Genomic DNA, 14,637 nt, shown 5'->3' on the forward strand with positions numbered 1-14,637 from the left:
GCATCATTCTTCTGTAAGTGCTTTGTGTGCTCTGGGTAAAGCCATGGCTCTGAGCCATTTTCCAGACTTTGCTTACTCCTGATTTCCATTCTCAAAAAAAGAAAGTCTCTATGACTTCAGGTAAGGTATTTTTGTAAGTGAGATGAGCATGATTATGCTTTTTCCTTGTTTAGCAGAAGCAGATGCAGCATCTGAACTGCACATCCAACAGATGGTGTTCTACAGGTATAGCATGTTATTTGTACTGGAGCCTCTCTTTCAATCTTTCATTTAGGTAACAAATGTACAACCCCCTGAAGAGCATCTTATGTGTTAGGTATCCAACAGGACCGCCATGTTTTACTTATTTTGATAATCTTTTGAATATAAACTGTTTTCATCAGGTACCTAACTGCGATTCTGTGACTGGGCGCCAGTTTTGGGCAAGACCATGTCTGCAATTACTGAAATCCTGAACTTCATCATGAATGGTGTAGATTGATCTTGTTGTGCTCTTCCCTTTGCTATTTCAGATGGCTGATGGCTTTTATGTGTCCGAAGTTCAGAAAATAGAAAGAAATCACTGTAATAAAGTTGTGAATGCACTAGTAATACCACTCCTCTTAAATGTTTGAAGCTGTGACCTTTTCTTAATTAAAATGGAATTTCTATGACAAAAGTGTTTATTTCCTGGGAAAAGCAATTTTTTTACAAGTTAGCTAATAATGAATTTCTGAGACAATATCATAAGAAAAAAATAAAGGTAGATCCTACAGAATGCAAAAATAATATTATTCTGATTATCTCTTAAGGCAGGTAATGTTACTACATTTGCTTTTTGCTCTACCTTTGATGAGGAAAGCAACAGGAAAAGAAAGCAGTCGGTGAGACACTGTGGGATGACTCAGTGCCTGGGGCTGGCTCCAAGTACCTACATTTGTCACTTGTGTGTAAGTTGTGCAGAAGCTGACAAAGAGATGCTCCTCTGGGTGCAACAGGACCAGCTCACTGAAAAGCTAAGATATGATGATTTTCACCTTAGGATAGGGCTCTTTAATAAAGAAGATTGTAAAAATTCTCACATAGAGCAATGAATTTAAATACTAGGGGGAAAACTGACTTGCATCTTTTTCTCTATAATACGAATCATGTTCCTCACCTCCACAAAGGGCTCCAATAAGCATTCTTTGTGTGTATGAAGTTGATTAAAAGTCTGAGACTTCCATGAACAAGGCCACTAAAGCTGCCTGCTTATACAGATAGAAAATGAGCTGCTTCAATTAGAATTTCATGAGCTCACAAGTTTTCTCTCTAGACAGATAAGGTAGAAATTAATTCAAAAGGATTCATGTGTAAGCTTTCTGAATTAAAATTGCAACAGGTGTCAATTTTACATGCCTGCCTTTCCAACAAATGTGACATTACCCATTTAATTGATGGCAGAGTAGAAAAAATGTATTTTCTTTTGTCCCAGAGTTCTCTTTTGAAAGCAAAAAGATGTATCTTTCCATACCATTGTACCCAAGTCACCTCCTTGTATATTCTTAATTGAATTCTGCCTAAAGAAGATATGAGGAACTACATGTTTTGAAGGATACTTTGATGATGAATAAATGTCTATTCCTTTAAAGATAGTAAAAGGATGCCTCTTACAATATTGTGTAAGTTGCTAAGGTTAATTGCGTTTTAATTTGATGCATCTTAGATAGTAAAAATACTATTTACATCACTACAGAAATTTTCTCAAATGCAGATTCCTAAGTGAGACATCTTGTCCTTCCTGTGTCTCAAAGGACTAAGTATCTCTACTTAGATTATATTCAGAGCGGGAAGAATAGACTAAACAATCTAATAAAGTAATTTTAGTTATGCTAAACAAAGTCCATATTTAGATATTTATTAGCCTAGCTACACAGCACAACTAGAAGGGGAATCTTTACCTTCCAGATGGTTTTAGGACATCAAATAGGACCAAGTTAGTCCTAAACTCTGTATATTGCAGCTTCTCAACCTTTTTCCTGTACCTCACCAACACAAAGGGTAGAACCTCTCAAAGCTGCAGATTTATTTCCATGCTGCATTACAGTGCTGATAGGTACAAGGAGCATTTGGACAAGTTCACTGCACCTGTGTTGGAAATCTCCATGGTTTGTGATGCTTCTTGACTGACTCCCAAATATTTATCTTGGAATAGTATTTAGTTTGAGTTATGCAGCTTGAGTTTTTAGCTCAAGGTAGACAGAGTTGCAGCAGTGTTAGCAGGGACTGACAAAGCTATGGGAGATTGCAGCAAAGCTGGCATTTGAGAGAAAAGCTCTTGAGTATCCAAAGTAGATGTGCAGACAAAGCCAACTAACACAAGCACACTGTCGCTAACTCCCCATCATCTCAAAAGCAAATGCTTTCCTGACTAAAATACCCACTGCTAAGTTGCCTAACACGAGAAATATCTTTGGTGTAAAGCTCCCTGCATGAAGAACTGACTGGACAACATCAAACCCAAACTTGAGCCTATGGTCAGCAACGGCCTCCTTTGGGGCTGGCAGAGTCTCCCTTTGCTCAGTGGTTTTGCAGGCTGTGAGATATCCTTTCAGGCAGACATAGGGACTTTCTGAGCTGTTGCATGGGAGCATTTGAGAAATCAGGGAAACGGCAGTGGGAGAGCCTGCCCGCCCTGGGAGCTCGTCCAGAATCACCGGGGGTGCTTCACGCCCGCGGCGCTGCCTAAGGAGGGGAGAATTGAGTTCCCTCCGTCCGCTCCCGGCGCTGGAGCAGCCGCTGGGCGCTCCAGGCAGCCTCTCCTCCGCCGAGCCGGGACCCACGGCCCCGGGGGCTGCGGGGCGCTCCCGCCGGCCCGCCCGCGCCGCCGCACGCTGTGCCCCGGGCTGAGCGGGACGGGGACGGAGGGAGCCGCGGGGTCCGGCCGGCATCCCCCTGCCTCCTCCGGGGGAGAACACGGCTCTGCCCCGCGGCCGCCCCCAGCCCTGCCCTGCCCAGCCTTGCGGGGAGGACTCGAAGCCGCGGCGCTCTATAAAACCCCCCCGGGCCGGGAGGGACGGGACCACCGCAGCGGGACGGGGCGCGGGCAGCAGCACCATGGCCCAGTCCGTGTGGGGCTACGACAGCGACAACGGTGAGCGGGCTCGGGGCCACCGGGGCGCCGGCATGAGCCCGGCTGAGCAGGGGCGACGTTTCTTTATCTTTGTCCCTCAGGACCCGAGCGCTGGCACGAAAACTACCCCCTGGCCAAGGGCGACAAGCAGTCGCCCATTGAGATCAACAGCAAGGACGTGCAGCACGACTCCTCTCTCGCCTCCTGGCACGCCAGCTATGACCCCGGGGCAGCGAAAACCATCCTGAACAACGGGCGCACCTGCCGCGTCGTCTTCGACGACACTTTTGATCGATCAGGTCGGTTTGTATTTTTTGAGGGTTGTTAGGAATCAAGGTTTGCAAAGCACCGCGTATCAAAAAGCATCCTTTAGTTTCCAGCCTGTGCAGGCCAGCAGAGAAAAGTCACTTGGGAACGTAAAAACGGTGCTCCGGGAGTTTGTTCTGGTGGATCTGAAGTGGGACAGAAAGGCTGTTAGCTGTACCCCTCAAATGCAGACTCAGCTGGACTTCTCCCTATGTCACCTCCTTCAACACAGACACTACATCTTCAGGTTTTGTGTAAGGGACAAGAGTGGTGCCCAGAGGGGGTTTAGAACACTCTGAGACACTTTGTAAACCAAAAACTTGTATATATATTTCTACTGACTGTGATCTAGATTTCTTCTGCATGGTAATTCTTCAGGTACTTCAGAGCTGAAAAAGTTATGACAATAGCATTTATGTAAATAGCATTTTATCGTTTCTGGAAAACTATGAAATGGCTTTGTTATTTAATTAAGAGTGAGCAATCTCATAGCTCTAAATTAAATTGTTCAAAACTTGATTGCAGAGCTCTATCTGTATAGCTCTGGATGCAGATAGGCAACAACTGTCAAAATTATTATTAAATTCACAATATCATGTAATGCAAAGACATCTCAAAGCATGACATATTGATTGGTCTTTCATCAAGAAAGAAAGCAATCTAATTAATGGAAAACAGTTACTTTTCTTTGTATTTCTGTGCATCTGTTTTGATGGCACTTGTATTGAGATTTTGTTTTTAGTAAGCTATATCTCTTAGGAAATATATCCACAGTACATTGAAAGATCACTTTCCTGCTTATCTTGATGAGCCCCTTGTTTCCTGGATTTTTTTATTTATCATTACAGCTACGTGTTACTGTTCCATGTCTGTCAGATGGAATCTCAACTATTTAGGACCAGGATTGTCTCTACATTATGTATTTTTATGGTCCTTTAATGTTTATTACCACAGTTTCTACACAGCAGTTTCATAAATCACACTTTTATTACCATAGAAACATAGAATGGTCGGGATTGGAAGCAACCTTAATGATCATCTAGTTCCAACCATACCCTTATGACCACCTTGCAGTAAACCAAGTTACTAAAGATGCATCCAACCTGGCCTTGAACATTTCCAGGGATGGAGCATCCACAGCTTCTTCAGGCAACTTGTTCCAGTGCCTCACCAACCTCACAGTAAAACATTTCTTCCTTATATCCAATGTAACCATACTCCTTTTCAGTTTGAAGACATTCTTCCTTGCCCTATCACCAGCTGCCCTTGTAACAAGTTCTGTTTAAAAGCCAGAATGCTCTTCCAAAAGCTCTGCATAAAATGAGTGCCATGACTGAAAGCATGGGAAGGAAAATGGTAATGAACATTTTCACATGGTGGTTCTGTTCTATCTTCTTTACAGCTTCCTAAAGGCTGAATTTTTTTAGGCTCTCAAGAAGTTGTCTGTCTAGGGAACAGTATTAGAGAAAGATCCCAATTTGGCCAAACCAAATGCAGCCCTTGGTGCAGTGCTTCCCCTAAATCATTTTCCTCTATTTCCTCCCCATCTCTCCCCTCCCAATCACGTCTGTTTTTTCAGTGTGTGTAGTCACTCCTGGCTGTCCTTACTTTCTGCAGGTTGCTGGACAGTTATTTAGGACTCAAGTGTTCCATAGGCAGATGTCTGATCAGAATCAAATACAATGCTTGGCAGTTCTGAAAGACCATGAGGAAGTATTTTGTTGACATTCTATTAGCTTCATTTGTTGGCTTCTGCAGTGCTAAGAGATGAGGATAAGTAGTAGTCACAGATTCCATTTTAATTGGAAAAAGAAATATAGTTGAAGATAATTTTTTTTCCAATCGTGAAAAATTTTGAATGTTAAAAAGATTTGGTTTTATGCTAGAGAGATTTGTATACTGTTATGAAGTGCTGTTTTCAAGTGCTTTACAGTATTTTAGTTCTGAAAAGGGCCATCTGTGAGAAATGAGTGGTAAATGAGTTTACAAATCTGATTTAGCTTGTAAATGTAGTAGGTCACATAAATTCAACTCCTGCCTCCCATTGATTCCAATGTGAAATGGCAACCAAATACTTTTGAGGAGTTGGCCTTAGATTCTATGCCTTTTTTGTCCTATATTTGAAATAATAATAATAATAATAATTTTCCATTGAAGGCTTCTAAAGAAGGTTTACTCAATATTACTCAATACTATACTGAGTTATGATTATTTATGTATGAACAAAGTAAAAAAGTAAGAGAAACTACATGCTTCAGTCTCAACAGTCCTTTTTTTCTGGCCCTTCCCTTGATGGTTGTGATACCTACCAACTAAAAAGAGAAACTGCAAAGTTAAACCTCTTGCTCTGTGTAGGTATTCCAACTTGTAGGATATCAAGAATTCATTTGAGACCATTGGGCAAAAGAGGATTTCAGTGTTAACTTTGAACTTCAAAGCTATTGGTAGACATTCAAACTTGAATGCTATTTAAACAAGGCCTTCTGGCACTGCAGTTGTGAACTACATTATCAGCTTTCTGTGTAAGGAAACACGACTCATTCCAACCTTAGGTAATGAATGAAAAATACATTTGAGAGCTTATCCTCTAAGCAGTCCCTGCTCAAAAGAATCTCCAGGCTGAAAGAGCAGGTGTGATGTTTTGAAAGTCAGACTTGATGTCAACTGTCAGACTGATATATGGTCAGCATTATTTGGCTAAGCACAGCAGAAGTAACAGCTTCTTAGTTTCCCTTGTTGGTGACTCAAGAACAATTCTCCAACTCACTTGACCTAAACTTTATTGTCTTCCCTCACTTCCAAGAAATAGATAATTTTTAAATTTTTAATATTTTTTTAGAAGCAGCTATCTGTAACCATTGTTTAGTTGTCTTGATGCCTTGTGAAGGCTCAACTAGAACAGAGACTAGACAGAGCTGAAGAATAAAGTATTTATTAGAAGTATTAATTAGGTATTTATTAGACGGCTTTAATGGATATACCTTGGGCAGCACAAGGTAAAAGGCATGCCAATCATGGACGGGAGGTACTTTCTGAAGCACCTTTTGGTTAATTTAACAGCCTTAATGTCAATCTTTTTTAAAATGACCCTTTCTTGACAAGAACCACCTGTGAACACCCCCCCTTCTCTCTCCATACCCAGAACTGTAGTGTGTCCACTTGCCAGGAGAAAAGGGGCTTGTTGGGCAGCTGGGGTTTAACTCTGTGCTCGACCCACAGTATCCCCATCAAACAGAACTCCTGACAACAGAATTTAGCTGCAGCCACGCAAACTGGCGAGCGCTGTGGGTGCCTGGCGGTGGGCTGGCTGTAGGAGGGGAGCTGCGGTGTGTCCCTGCGGGGTGGTGGCGGTGGCAGTGGCGGGGCTGACGCCGTGTCCCCGCAGTGCTGAGGGGGGGCCCGCTGAGCGGCGCCTACCGCCTGCGGCAGCTGCACCTGCACTGGGGCTCCTGCGACCAGCACGGCTCCGAGCATGTCATCGACGGCGTCAAGTATGCGGCAGAGGTAGGATGGGCTTGGAACGGCAGCGTCCAGCGCTGGCCGGAGTCCGGCTGATTTCGCATCTGAACGCATTAACCATTCTCCCTCTTGAAAGTATTGAGCTACTGGTTTTTCTCCGCCTGTGAAACTTGTGGATACTGCTTAACATGCAGTGGGATAAGCTGCATCTGCCAACACATGTAGCCCTGCAAGTATCTACTAACACGGATTTCTTTTCTTCACGCCACAGTTTTTGCTGGTATCTTAGAATGTTTCAAAAATATTTGCGACAAAGCAATCTGTTATTTCCAAATAGGAAGTGCTGCTGAAGTTTTTTTGGGTTTTAGTCATTTCTGGTATAGCTTGAGTTACCAAGTTAGTTTCAAAAAGAATAGAAAAGCTCACTAAAAGCACATTTGATAAACTGACGTTCAAAATTAGATTAATCTTAAAATTAATTCAGAGTATGTTTAGTTTCTGAACATCTCTGCTTTAAAATAGCTGGGTTTATTTTCAGGAACCACAGAAAATACAATGTTTGGGTTTTGTTTGTTTGTTTTTTGTTTTTTTTTTTATGTAAACCACTGCAGGGCTGTTGTCCTAGTATGTTAATATTCATGAATGCTTTAGACCCCAAAGACTTTTTCAGGTCCTAAATATAAGTGAATTAACTATTGATGGTAGAGATACTAGATGGTACTATAGATGCTAGCAAAGGCTGCCTCCTTCCTCCACCTTATTTGAGAATAGGCTCAAAATACATACCTGTGCTCACAAAAATCCTGCAGTAGTGTTTTCTTGCCTTCCACCTACACTCTCAAGGCCCAGAGCTTGGAGAAGCTTTGTCCACCTCTCACAGGACAAAACAGAGGCAGATTTTCAGGGTCAGTGTGCATAGACATTGCAGAGAGGACTGCGGGTGATGGCTTAGGAATTTTTTTCCCATTCCTTAACCACAGCTAGTCTTTGCTAGTATTCTGCTTTCTCTGGTCAACTGAAGAGAAGAAATCTGCTTCCTCAAACTATTTCTTGGCTAGTTCAAGCACAGACTTTTTATGTTACTTTTGTTAGCAGTACTCACTGATAGGAGAAGAAAGCCTGGAATATATGTAATTTAGCTACATTGCAACCAAAGATATATGGTTGCTCCAGCTTTATGTTTAGCATTAAAATCCTTGTCCTCAAGAGAAAAGAAACAGAGAACAACAGATCCATTCATATTCAGGACAAATTAAATTTTTTGTTGTTTTAAAAAAACTTTTTAAAAAATACTTTTTTTCCCCTGTATGACTGTGTTCCAATGCTCCTTAATCTGTGATTGCATACTGCTGGTTGCAGCATTTGTAGCTATATGCACGAAGAAGAGATTTGCTGGTCAGGGATGCAAAAATTTGAAATATATCCTGTACTTGAGAATACAGCACTGTTGAAAGTATATATGAGAAAAAAATGTCAGATTATATCCTCACTCCCTTCCAGTACAATGTGCTGAGAGTAGTAAGAGATACAAACCAGTAACGTATGCATTACATACAACCCAGTGTTAATCCCTGAGCTGACATCTGCATAGCCTGAAGATCTAAAAATGTACTTGAGATGAAGTGCATGTCAATAGGTGTTTTATGCATGTGTGCATATCTTGCGCTTAGATTAATCTATTTATAGTTGCATTGTCTGATATTGTGTGGTAAACTCCATTTTCTTTTCCTATGCTTCAATTAAATGCAAAGCAATGCTTTATGGAAAGCATAAGCATATAAAAGCATGGGGACAGCAGTAAGAAATACTTACACAGAGTTTTCTTTTTCATGTCCATTCCTGTACTTACTCTGTACCAGAATATTTTCTTAATTTAATTTAAAGTGAAGATTGTGCTGTTGATAATTTCTTGTATTTATAATTGAGGCTTAATTGATTTTTAGTTAATTGATTTCTAATTATGATTTTAGTTACATATGGTGCACTGGAATCCAAAACACGGTAATTTTGCTGGAGCTTTAAAACAACCTGATGGTGTAGCTGTTGTGGGCATTTTTCTCAAAGTAAGTGGCAAATATTCAGTCTTTGTAAGTTTTTCTATTTTTCCTCTTTCTCTAGTGCCAGGGGAAAAGTTAAAATTGTTTTTTCTGCACTGCAGCCCTGTCTTGTGGTGTGCACTGGGTGAGGAGGAGGGTCTGCATGGGCTGAGTGTTTCCTCTTGTCTTTTGTGTCTTTGTCTGCTAGCAGGTGTTGTATCTGCCTGTCAGCAAGTTGACTGATTCCCTTCTCTAGTCTCTTGTTGATTCCCACACAAGCTGGGAATCAAAATTAGTTCAATGAACTTACTCCCAAAAAGAAAGAATTGATGGTAAAAGACAGCCACTCAACATTCTAACCGTGTAATACAGAAAATTTTAAACAAAATAATACTGTACCAGTATTTTCAGTTTGATTTTTTTATAAACTTTATAGAAAGAAAGTAATCCTTGTATCAGATCTGTATGTGGTCTAGGACATTGAGAAATGCTAACAGGCACGCAGCCTAATAGTGATAAATTACAGAAACTTCAGTCCTTTTAGCTGCAGGTGGGCATTTCAGCTTGAACACACCATCAGGGAATAAGTGTCCTTTTATTGTTTTATCACTAGTAAGTGGCATTTGTACAAGCAAGAGCAAGTGGATGTAATTAATTGTGCTACAGTGTCCCTGGACAGACTACATGAAGTGTCATTTTAATTCTATTACACTGTGAACCAACCTGACCTTTTCTCTTGTGGTTAGTCTAAATTGAAGGTCAGCACCTGTCCAGATTCCTCCTTCAATTATTCTTCTTTTGTAATTCCTTTCAGTCTATTTTAGGCTAAAGTTTTATGTTGTCAAACACAATTTACAAAGCACACCACTATATCCCTATTAACCATGCTAAGGTCAGCTAAAGTCAGCTAAAGGTAAGTAGTATCATTGTCTTCTCTCTGGCCCTCTTTCCCTGTTTCCTTCTTGCTCTTTGATGAAGGAGCTGTTGTTTTTCTCTGAATTTGTCATGTTCCATTACTGGGTTTTGGGATACTACTAAAACAGGATTGAATTATCTTCTGAGGAATTGAAATCAATCTATTTTGGAACAAGACATGGCAATAACTGAACATCTTATTCATACTGCCTTTACTCTTCTGGGATGTCAAAGCTTTTGGAAATGCTAAATGTGATGAACACAAGCAATAAAATGACCCCATAGCTTTAGGTCATCTAGACATGAATTCATCACATGTCTTACATCAAGTCTGATCTGACTGTGTGTGTGCTGCAAAATGAAGTGTCTGTAGGAACTACAGCCCTTCAGGCCATCAAGACTTCGCCAAATTCTCAGACATCCCACAGTGGCTTGGTTTTGAAGCAGGAGCCAAGGGCTAAGCCCTGGGTAGTGACACTGAGTGTGCAGTCCATTCCTCAGACAGGCGTGATGCCTTCTAGGGTCCTTCAACACATGTTCGAATTGCAAAGCCAGCTACTGGAGTCCGCTATTTTGGATGGTCTTTCAACAGATAGTTTTCTGTCAGTCCCTACTGGATGCTCTGAGACTGCTATTTCCTAATGTGACAGATGGGATGTGATGAATTTCTTTCAAATACTGTGGAACATGATGAAAAAGATAGAGTATTTGTGCTTTGCATTACAGGTTGGAAAAACTCCCAAACCAGAGATGAAGAGAATTCTTGAAGAAATTGAAAATATTAAGACCAAGGTATCAAAGCAATTTTTTTTTTGTGATATAATGTAGCTGGAAAGCCACAGAAGCAGGAATCAGTAGTTCAGATTCATATTTTGGCATCGATTTGATGCCAAACAGTAGCACCAGAGATGATACATTGGACTCTGGAGCATGATACTTTCTTTTGCTTAATTAAATATTTAACTCCTCACGTCTGTAAATATTCTGGTTGAAGATGATTTTTTTACCAATCCTTGCATACACAATTGGTCCTGCAGGTCTTATTGGTCCTGCTCTGTAAAATATATGCCAGTGGGCCAATACCAAGAAGAAATTAAAAGCTTTTTGAATTTGAGGACAACAGTGGCCAAAAAAATGCATATAGCAGAGTCAGAAATTTAGTTAGCCTAAAATGAGAAGAAACTAGTAGCAATGATGGAGCAGGCTCTCAGTCAGTGTAAAGGAGATGAAAAATGTTATTAGTTTTAAGAAGGAACTGTATTTATAAAAGGAGTTAAATGGTGCAGTTTCTGCCCTAGTCCTAAGTTCTCTCTTCCTATGATACTAGCAGAAATAGCATTGCAAATATATTCTAAACTGTTTTTCAGTTTAATTAATGATCTAAGGCAGTCCATACCTACTGCATACATACAGCTGCTGAAGGGAGTTATTTGCAGAGAACTGCAATATTGCATTTATTGTCAGTTAGCGTTATGATTTACAATAAACTTAATCTCTAGGTATACTTAAGCAATTCTACTTCATTATAAACTTTATGATTCTAATAATATTAAAAGTTGTTGTGGTTTTGGTTGTTTTTTTTTTTTTTAATTTCATCTTGAACATGCCACCAGATCACCAAATTTGTAGGCATTTGCAAATCTACCAGAATTCCTTGCATTTAATGCATTTAATGTATGTGTGTACTGCAATTGATGTGCAGGTCTGAGGCTGACAGCTCTTCTCTCCTTTATAAGAGTCATATTAATTTTATTTTTTTCAACTCAGTTTTCAAATGCAATTAAGTTCTTTCTGCCGAGGCAACTGAAGGTTATTTTTCCACCCTATCCATGCCCCTGCCTTGATGTGTCCATGTTATCTCTTTTGCTGGCTTTCTCTCATAATGCCTATATAATTTTTTTGGCCATTTACATGTAGTAGTTCTCAAAAAAGCAACAGTTGAAGTAAAGCAAAGAAAGATAAGTGCATATACAAAGAACCACATGTTGTATTTCATCTCTTTTTCTTTTCTGTCATCACAGATATTTTCCCAAAATTACTTATTTTTCCGAAAGATTAATGGGTGATATCGCTGGTGTAATTATCACACATGCAGTTTCAATTGCACTGATGCATTACAGGCAAAGGAGTTTCTTGGTCACTGTACTGTAATTACTGAAAAAGCACAATTTTGTGAATTTATTTGCAAATTCATGTTGAACTTATAGAATAATCTTTTCAGGAAGATATAATTGGAGTTACTCTTTCTACTCTTAATTTGTGCAAGGATGCATAGAAACTATTTCAGATTCTGACACTTTGTTCTAATCTAGAGAAGATTCTCCATGATAGAAGAAGGAAATAGGAATAATATAATATATCTTCCTTCCCAGAAGGAAATCCAAAATATCAATAGAGAAGCGAACTGCATTTCCTTTGTTAGTTTTTGTTGCCCAGAGGGAACAAGGAATACTCATCACAGTCCTGGGGAGTTACAGTCCTATTTGGTGGCAGACTTACCAAGAAGTGTTGTCTGATGTCTGCTTTCTCCCTTGTCTTTTGGTAATCACCTTGAATTTAGGACCCAGTACTCTTACAGGAGATATTTTAATGTTTTACTAAGTGTAATAGCGCCAACAAAAAGACTGAGTGTCACCATGAATATATAATTAGAGCACAATCTTCGGAGGAGAGAGGTGTTGATTTAAATTCCTCCAGATAGAAGAGAAGACTAAAGAATCTGGGATAAATGCCCAGCAACTATACTGTTGGATAAAAAGAGTAACACTACCAGCAGTGCCACAGGTTTTAACTTTTATCCCAATAGCCCAAAATAAAACACAATTTTGATAATTCCAGAATAAAAAAATGTAAAAACGAGTTTGCTTTGATCCCACACAATTCAGTTTTAACTTCTGTTAATTTATGAATGCAATCAAAATGCCAGTTATTATTAATTGCTGGGAAAGTGCCTGACAGGAAGAAAAGGAGATTGATTTCTTGCATAAATCTTGGTATTTAATTGCTTCCTTTATAATAACATTGATGCTGATGACTTTTAAGATGCAGATCTCTAAGAGTAACTGCAGAGAATTTTTTTTGTTTCCCTAAGGGGAAGGAGGCTCCTTTTCAGCACTTTGATCCTTCAATTCTTTTCCCCAAATCTCGTGACTACTGGACTTACCACGGTTCTTTCACCACACCCCCCTGTGAGGAGTGCATCACTTGGATTCTCCTGCGGGAGCCGATTGAAGTCAGCTCAGACCAGGTAAACTCCAGCCATTTCTGCTGCTCCTTTACCAGTTCTCAGCAGTGGCTCAGTATGTCAGGGTGATGATTTGCAAGCCCTGTGTTACTTTGCACTTTTTGGTAGGGAAAGCTTTAGCTGTGGGCAGTGAGAAACTGCCTGCAGAATGCACTGTTGAAATGGGCTGTAAAACTGACCCTGAGAATCAGGCGCTCTTGCAGGACACTTCCTGGAACAGCCTCAGCAGTGATGTTCTTGGGATCCAGAAAATCTGTTAAGGCAGAAGTGCCCCTGAGCCACAAAATTCAGCCATCACTGAAGCCTCAGTTCATTCTACGTGCTTTACAATTAAGTGGAAAGTGAGACTAATATTTTCCTGGTTTCCTGGTTTAAGAAATTGCTGGTCCAGACCTTGACTTCTTAAAAGCTGTCAGTGAGAAAGATCAAACAACCTACAACCTACAAACCTGAACATTCATACAAAATAATGTACCACTTGCATTCACATAGCTCAAATGTGAGGGAAAAAAAAAAAGCCTGTCTGGATAAGGTGACATTTTTAGATCTTGTGTCAAAAATTTTGGCTATATATACACCAAATTCTGCTTCAGCAATACAAGTCAGAGTATATTCCTTCTACTGAAATGGCTGTTTTCAAAATAGATTTATTTTGCATTTGGATGAAAGGGTAACAATTAACAAAGCAGCACTGAAATTAAGTTAATTTGAATAACAGCAGCTGAGTGCCGAATTCATGATTCAACTTAATAATGCAGTTGGCATATCTCTGCCTTACAGATCAAAATAGAAATTTCTGCACCAGATTTTTCTAACACTGCCTTGCACTGACATAGGTCTAGATCCTCCTTCACAGATAGCTGTATTTTCACAAGGTGTCCAGCTCCAGCTGGTCACAGCAGGGCCCTATTCTTTTTCCACACTGTGGGCGTGAATCAGAGAAAAAACCAAAAGAAGCCCAGGCAAGGGTCAGATGATGAACTGTTCTGTGGATGAAGAGTGTGAAGATCCACAGAAAAACAGTGCAAACTCCTGGGCTGCAGCAGTTTTTATCAGTAATCTCAGTATTATTAGAGACTGCCATTGTGTGCTTGTCACTATACAAGAAAATTCCTTTTTCATCTCAGAGTTTGTTCTAGGCAGTAAGGTCCACAGTTCTTCCACATGGACACTTGATTTTTTCTTCCTTTCAGATGGCAAAGCTCCGTAGCCTTTCCAAGAATGCTGAGAATGAACCCGTGAGCCCTCTTGTTGACAACTGGCGCCCACCGCAGCCCCTGAAGGGCAGGATAGTGAGAGCCTCATTCAAGTAAAATCTCAAGTCTCACTCTGCTGAACCTGAGTGAGAAAATCCCTAAAATACAAAAGTGTAGTTAGTTTTTTGCTGTCTACTGCTTTTCCTCTGGATCCAGGTCTGTGTTTCTCAGTTTGAAATTCTGGGTGGTAAAAGTGTATCTATTTTTAAAAGCAGAAAAATACTGTATGCAAATACTAAACATAATAAGCAAATGGTAGAAGTAATGATTCTTGACCACAGATGCCTCAGCATTTATGGTCACTTCTCTGCCTTGTGGTCTTATAAGATA

General features: G+C 40.2%; 1 protein-coding gene across 2 annotated transcripts; it reads left to right on the forward strand.

Annotated features, from left to right (window-relative positions):
- Window positions 1–3,075: 3,075 nt before the first annotated feature.
- Window positions 3,076–14,364, forward strand: LOC128792118 (carbonic anhydrase 3-like). 2 transcript variants are annotated; one of them, XM_053950275.1, is made up of 7 exons: window positions 3,076–3,112; window positions 3,193–3,390; window positions 6,783–6,901; window positions 8,827–8,943; window positions 10,564–10,599; window positions 12,899–13,054; window positions 14,245–14,364. In XM_053950275.1, the coding sequence occupies exons 1-7, from the start codon at window positions 3,076–3,078 to the stop codon at window positions 14,362–14,364; spliced, it is 783 nt and encodes a 260-aa protein (XP_053806250.1). The 2 variants fall into 2 exon arrangements, with proteins under 2 accessions (XP_053806250.1, XP_053806241.1); XM_053950266.1 differs by having other exon boundaries at window positions 8,827–8,919; window positions 10,534–10,599.
- Window positions 14,365–14,637: the final 273 nt, after the last annotated feature.

The sequence above is a fragment of the Vidua chalybeata genome, chromosome 1 (assembly GCF_026979565.1).
Source record: "Vidua chalybeata isolate OUT-0048 chromosome 1, bVidCha1 merged haplotype, whole genome shotgun sequence".
Taxonomy (NCBI): Eukaryota; Metazoa; Chordata; class Aves; order Passeriformes; family Viduidae; genus Vidua; species Vidua chalybeata.